The sequence below is a fragment of the Cebus imitator genome, unplaced genomic scaffold (genome assembly GCF_001604975.1).
Source record: "Cebus imitator isolate Cc_AM_T3 unplaced genomic scaffold, Cebus_imitator-1.0 Scaffold8, whole genome shotgun sequence".
Classification (NCBI taxonomy): Eukaryota; Metazoa; Chordata; class Mammalia; order Primates; family Cebidae; genus Cebus; species Cebus imitator.
In genome coordinates this window covers 6,010,762-6,018,148 of record NW_016107323.1, presented here as the reverse complement: position 1 = coordinate 6,018,148, position 7,387 = coordinate 6,010,762, and the positions used below count along the sequence as shown (strand labels likewise).

Below are 7,387 nucleotides of genomic sequence, written 5' to 3'. Positions count from 1 at the left end.
GAGACTTTATTTTATTCATGTTTTTATGTAGAAATCACCCAATAACGCTTGTTGAAAGAATGAGTGATCTTTGGCCTTCTCATACCTAACTTACATTTTTTTCTTGATGCATTTCACTAGACCCTCAGCTCCACGATGACAATGACAGGTTGAGTTGGTCTGTCATACCTCCAGTGCCTATTACAGTGCCTGGCACATAGGTGCTCAAGAAACAGTACTTAAATGCATGGCTGTATTTGTTATAGCAGCCCGGGTTTCAAGAGTGATTACTGATAACATTAATGAATCCCTGCAAATAACATTTAAACAGTCGTCGTCAACGAAAGGGTGTTCTTTGGTACCCGGACAACAATTTCAGACTGGTGCGCCTTATAGGCATCCCAGTAATGCACCACCAGCCAGAGAGCCTGTGAACTCCTCCGAGCAGAAAGGCTCTCCCTGCCCCCTCTCCCCGCGCAGCTCGCTCTGCCCTCCGCCTCCTCCTCTCCGCCCACTCTCGCCGCGGTCTCCTGGCGGCGGCGGCTTTGTCTCGTGGGCTGGTCCCCAGCGGCTCCCTCCCCAACAGCTGCTGCCCGCGGGAGTAAGCCGCGCGGGTGCTGTCCAGCATCCCGGTGCTGAAAACCGGAGGGCTCGTCATCCACCACTACCATGTAAGGGCCATGAGAAGGGCTCGTCCTGGCGCAGCGCGGACATGGAGGAGGACTTATTCCAGCTAAGGCAGCTGCCGTGAGTATCATGGGGGCGAGCAAGAGGCAGACAGGCTTTCTTTTAAAAAACGAAAACCTGCAAGGGGGTTGGGGGGATGCATCTCTACATAGCTTCTTGAATTTAAAGGGAACTGTTTCAGAGGAAGGAATTAGGGCCTGGAGGAGACAAGCCATTTTCCTTCCCCAGCAGCCCAGCTTCTGTATCTCTGACTCAGTTCCATTTTTCAGATCTGTCAGGACCTTATGGGGAACGACGGGATTTATGATTTTCCTTTTAATTGCTCTCAATCCTAAAGGGATTTTGAGATGTGTGCTTTAAGAAAGCATTAGCTGCGGTTTTGAAATGTGGACAGAATTGGTGAGTCCATGCAATGACATCGGTCCTTTCCAGCCGTAATCCTATGCTGTGAAATCCATAATTTTTCTGCAAGGTCTTTTGGAAGGGAATGATACCGATGTTGCAAACTGGTTGCTAAAAAACTGGGATGCCTTCCTAGAGGAGAGGATTGGGCAAAGTCCTGTTGTTTATGAAGTGTGTGAATGAGAAGGCTGTGCACGGTCACTGAAACCTCTTGCCTTCTTCTGAATGAAAGGTTTTTGTAGCAGCTAGCTAGAGTGAGACTCACCATCGGAACATCAGGAATATACTCCTTTGAGGATGGGGATTTTTAAGGGAAACCAAAATTGCTCTGAGAATCTTGGGGAAATACCAAGCAATGGAAAGGACAGGGGCCTTGTAGAGGGGTTTACAGACTTTTCCTACCACAACCAGATAGTGATTTGTTAGGTAAATTCGAAGAGTATGAAAGGGGGCATTAAAAAGAACATTGCTGGAGGGAGGAGGTTGTTTTAATTTTTAGAATCACTAACCATTTGGGTGGTAAGAGTAGATTCCCTTTGGGTTTGTTAGAAAGGATAAATTATTGTTAGTATGTGTGTATTTTCTTGACTTTAAAAATGGTGGATTTTTTTTCTATAAGCTACTGAAGAATTCTCCCAAGTGACTTTTAGTGTGACTGATACAGTTCTCTGAGGCTCTGAGTACTGAAGGGGATTGTAATGTTTACTTTTCAATCAGTGTAAAATTAATTTTCACTTAAAATTTTAATTAACTTAAAATTTACTAATTGATCTACAAATGACATATCTGATTATGTAATACAGCATTATTTCACAAATGCTAAAGGATGTTTAGTTATAATATCCAGAGGTCGATATAAGAGTACATAAAAATGTAATGGTCTGATTACAAATTTCCCAAGAAAAACATACGTTTTTGAGAATAAATATCATGTTCAAAAATAAAACTATTATCCCCAAATAAAAAATAATTTAGTATCAGAAATGTGAACTTTGGTACTCAGAATAAGACTGCATATTGGAACTGTGGTTTTTCTGGGATACATTTTTCAATAATGTCAGAGCGTGTGAACTTTTCAAAGATTCCTGTGTATATGAACTTTGCAAAAGGGTCATGTATATTTAATCTATTAATATATAGACCTGACATTATCATAATTCCTTCCTTAATTTAAAAAAGGAAAAATATGAAGTTTTTACTTATTTGAATTTAAACATTTAGGTTTTTATAGGAATATAATACAATATACCAATAAATAAAGGTAAACAAAGTTCAAAGAAAAGCACAAGAATAAAAAGTAAGTCTCCTTTCTTTTCAAGCCCCAGTCCTATTCCCCAGAGTTAAGTTTCTTGATTGTTCTTTCTGTGTTTAATAGGCATAAATGCATATATTATCTATGAGAGAGGCCAAATTGTACACTGGTTAAGTACATTATCTCTAGAATCAGACATACTTTGATTCAAATCCTTTCTCTGCCACTTCCTGGCTGTGTGACTTTAAGCAAGTGACTTAACCTTTCTGAGACTGTTTCCTTAGCTACCCAATGAAGATCATAACAGTACTTAATTCATAAGGTTATTGTGAAGCTCAAATGAAATAATGTATGCTAAGGCAGGCACAAAGCACTCAATGCATATTAGCTATTATTATTACATCTGAAAAATTATAAAAACAAAATACGTAGGTTCACTATACCAGACTCCTCAAAATCTTAATCTGCAAACCCCAAATGATATTTGAATGAAGTCAAAATTAGCCCTGAAATGTGTTGACCTCAATTTCTAAAAAAAGAGTAAGCTAAAAGGAATGGCCACATGAATCTGAGTGGGTTACAAATCACGATTTAGATGTTTTTTAAACCACACCCTTCGTATATTATGCACAGATTGCAGGCAACAGATTTCCCGAGAGCAATATGGCTAAAAAAAAATTCAGAGTGCCTTGCAGAGGGTTGGCAAGAGTGGACTTTGGAACAGGCTGAGTCCCGTGGGAGGCCAAGTGTTAGCAGATTATAAGCCACTAAGTAGTTTACATGGTTGGGGAACGGGGAAAGGGAGTGAGGGTGTCTAAGAAAATAGTCCTTCCTCTCATGTGAAGGCACCTCACCTTCACGCAGCTCTGGGGTAGTTCATTTGAGACCACAAAAAACCATTGCCATTCACATGCTGTCCACTGTGGGACAGCACCACATAGAGGAGATATGGGAGGCTGAGAGTTTGCATCCAGTTCTCCCTTTTTGTGTGACCTTGTGCAAATCAGACTTTTCTAGGTCTATTCTTTCTAGGATGATTTCTTGAAAGCAAGTTTGCAGACCTTGATTGACCGATTGCTTCATTCATTCATTAATTCATTCACTGATTTACTTGGATACTATCCTAGGTACAAAGGATTCTACAGCTGAGTAAGGTAGAATGGTTCTTGCCCTTAAGCAACTCACAATCTAGAGCTGCAATGTCCAATGGTACATGCAGCCACTAGCTACATGTGGCTATTTAAATTTAAGCTTAGATGAATTTAAAGTATACCGTTTGCACATGAGATAATTTATATAGTGTAACATGCAATATAAAATATGTGGCTGGATGCAGTGGCTCACACCTATAATCTCAGCACTTTGGGAGGCCGAGGCGGGCAGATCATTTGAGATGAGGAGTTTGAGATCAGCCTGATCAACATGGAAAACCCTGTTTCTACTAAAAATACAAAAAAATTAGTCAAGCATGGTGGAACATACCTGTAGTCCCAGCTACTTGGGAAGTTGAGACAGGAGAATCACTTGAACCTGGGAGGCAGAGTTTGCAGTGAGCAGAGACTGTGCCACTGCATTCCAGCCTGGGCAACACAGACTCTGTCTCAAAATATATACATATATATATACATATAATATATTTTTTATAAAATAATTAAAATAAATTTAAAAAATCTGTCCCTCAGTCATGTTAACCACATTTCAAATGCTCAAGAGCTACATGTGGCTAGTGGCTACCATATTGGACAGCATACATCTAGGCCAGTGGTCCCAACTTTTTGGCACCAAGGAGCAGTTTCTTGGAAGACCATTTTTCCATGGATAGGGGTGGTTAGGTAGGGGAAGGGGTTGGGATAAAACTGTTCCACCTCAGATCTTCAGGCATCATATTCTCATAAAGAGTCTTCAGCCTAGGCCCCCTGCATGTTCAGCTAACAAAAGGGTTCACATCCTATGAGAATCTAATGCCGCTGCTGATCTGACAGGAGGCGGAGCTCAGGCGGTAATGCTCACCCACCGCTCACCTCCTGCTGTGCAGCCCGGCTCCTAACAGGCCATAAACCATTACTGGTTCTCGGCCCAGGGATTGGGGACCCTTGATCTAGGACATTTCCATAATTGCAGAAAGTTCTATTGGACAGCACTGGTTTGGTAGGAGGGAGAACACTGAATACATCATTGCAAATAATTATCAGAATTGTCTTAAGTGTTATCAAGAACTAACACAAGCCTGGGCAATATATCGAGACCTGTTTTGAATAAAAACTTTTTTTTTTAATTAGCCAGGTCTGGTGGCTCATGCCTGTGGCCCCAACTTCTAGGGAGGCTGAGTTAGGAGGATTGCTTGAGCCTGGGAAGTCAAGGCTACAGTGAGCCATGATTGCAACACTGCACTCCAGCCTGAGTGACAGAGTGAACTAATGCAGGGTACAAGTAAGGAGGCTAGTTTTAGATGGGAGAGGGTATCATGGAAGGCTTCCCTGAGGAAGTGACATTTGACCTGAGCATCTGGAGATGTGTAGGAGTCATTCAGGAAAAAGAGGATGAGGAGCACTCCAGGAAGAAGAAACTGTATGGGTAAAAGCCCTGAATTGGGAAAAAAGCTTGGCGTGTCTCAAAACCAGCCAACAGATCATTAATGAACAAGTGGCTTGAGGGGAAACTGCTGAGGACAACAGAGACCAGGCCATACAGGGTCTTGTATTACATGACAAGGAGTTGGGATGTCATCCTGCATTTGCTGAATCTATTCTCTCCTTTCTTGCAAACCCTGTCTTTCAATATTGAGTTTGGGTCCACTATTTTAATAAACCTGTCCCTGACTTCTGCTGGTCTTAATAGCAGAGGTAAAAACGTGGAAACTGACTCAGGCAGACCTGGATTCAAACTCTAGCTGTGGCCCTATCTGGGGGGCCTCGGGCCAAAGACTTCTTCTTCCCAAGGCTGAGTGCCTATCTGCAGTCGGAACAGTGATAATACCTGCAGGGCTGTTATAAGGATCAGGGAGATCGTCACTGGGATGCTCTCAGCACAGGGCCTGGCTTTGAGTAAGGGCTCGATTCGTGGTGCTGGTGTTTCCTCCACTGTGGATTTGTTTCCCTGATCTTCCAACTTATTAGGTAGTAGGAGTGCCTGGAAGCCACAGTCTCTTGTGTAAAACACTAAGAAGAAGCCTGGTGTGGTGTGAGAACACTTGTCTGAATTTGAACTCTTTGTCCTCCACCTGCTCCTCTTTCAGCCTCCCCTGTCTCAGCTGATGACAACTCCATTTATCCCATTCAACCAGAAACTCTGGAGACAACTTAGACTCCTCTCTTTCTCCCACTTTCTGTTTTATTTTGTTTTGTTTGTTTGTTTGTTTTTGTTTTTTGTTTTTTAGACAGAATCTTGCTCTGTTGTCCAGGCTGGAGTGCAATGGCGTGATCTCAGCTCACTGCAACCTTCGCCTCCCAGGTTCAAGCAATTATCATAGCCACCCCTATAGCTGGGATTACAGGCACATACCACCATGCCCAGCTAATTTTAGCATTTTTGTAGAGACAGGGTTTCGCCATGTTGGCCAGGCTTGTCACCTGGCACCAAGTGACCCTCTCGCCTTGGCCCCCAAGTGCTGGGATCACAGAACCTGAGCCACCACACCTGGCCTCATTTCACTTTCAGTCCATCAGGAAATCCTTTGATCCTGCCTTCAACTTACACCCAGGCTCCCACCCCTTCTACTGTGATTCCCTCGTTCAAGTCCCCATCCTCTCTCACTGGGATTGATTGCAATGATCTCCGTGCTGGTTTTCCCACTCCTGCCCTTGCCTCCCTATAGCCTATTCTCAACCCAGTGGGCAAATGGATTCTTTAAAAGTCAGATCATGTCCTCCCTCAGCTCAAAACTCTCCCATGGTTCCCATCTCACCTCATCTCTTTCACTATCCTACCCACATGCTGCTGCCTCCCTGCTGTTCCTCAACCATGCCAACCAGGATCCACTCCCTAGAAAGCTCTTCTCCAAGGTACCAGCTTCACCCTCATCAAGTTGCAAATGCCACCTTCTCACCAAAACTTCCCCTGATAACTCTCTTTAAATTTGCAGCCTTCTCTTGTACCTGTTAGGATGGCTACTATCAAAATAAAAAACACCTGAGCCGGGCTTGGTGGCTCACGCCCATAACCTCAGCACTTTGGGACTGCTAGAAGCCAAGAGTTGTGAGACCAGCCTGGGCCACAAAGCAAGAGCCCGTCTCTACCAAAATTTTAAAAAAATTAGCCAGGCATGGTGGTGCGTGCCTATAGTCCCAGCTGCCTGGGAGGCTGAGGAGGGAAGACTGCTTGAGCCCAGGGTTTTGAGGCTGCAGTGAGCTATGAATGTGCCACTGCACTCCAGCCTGGGTGATAGAACGAGACCCTGTCTCAAAAAAGAAAGAATAAAGAAAGACCAAACAAATCAGAAAATAACAAGTGTTGGCGAGGATGTGGAGAAACCGGAACTTTCACACACCGTTGGTGAAATATAAAATAGTGTAGCCATTATGGAAAACAGTATGGCAGTTCCTCAAATATAAAAATAAAAAATAAAATTGCCATGTGATCCAGTAATTCCACTTCTGGTTACAGATGAGAAACCACATGGGGAGGAGGGTGTTGAAGAGATCTTTGTACTTCTGTGTTCAGAGCAGCATTATTCACAATAGCCAAACATGAGGAAAACAACCGTGCCTGTGGACCGATGAATGGATGAATAATACTCCATTGTGCAATATTACTAAAATCTCCTCTCTTAGCAATTTTCCAGAAACAAAATGTGGTCTATTCATACTTGGAATATTAGTCAGCCTTAAAAAGGCAGGAAATTTGGGCTGGGCACGGTGGCTCATGCCTGTAATCCCAGCACTTTGGGAGGCCGAAGTGGGCGAATCACTTGAGTTCAGGAGTTCAAGACCACCCTGGCCAACATGGCGAAACCCCGTCTCTACTAAAAATACAAAAATTAGCTGGGTATGGTGGCACACGCCTGTAATCCCAGCTACTCGGGAGGCTGAGGCAGGAGAATCACTTGAACCTGGGAGGTGGAGGTTGCAG

At 43.5% G+C, this 7,387-nt stretch overlaps 1 protein-coding gene across 2 annotated transcripts in view; it reads left to right on the top strand.

Annotated features, from left to right (window-relative positions):
• Positions 1 to 328: 328 nt before the first annotated feature.
• The window catches only part of LOC108313108 (SV2 related protein), a 107,576-nt gene continuing 100,517 nt past the window's right edge, over positions 329 to 7,387 (top strand). The window contains exon 1 of one of the 2 annotated variants that reach the window (XM_017541419.2): positions 329 to 726. In XM_017541419.2, coding sequence (XP_017396908.1) covers positions 692 to 726 — 35 coding nt within the window. In that variant the 5' untranslated portion in view covers positions 329 to 691. The remainder of the gene's footprint in view (positions 727 to 7,387) is intronic. The other variant, XM_037743158.1, reaches the window with a different exon arrangement.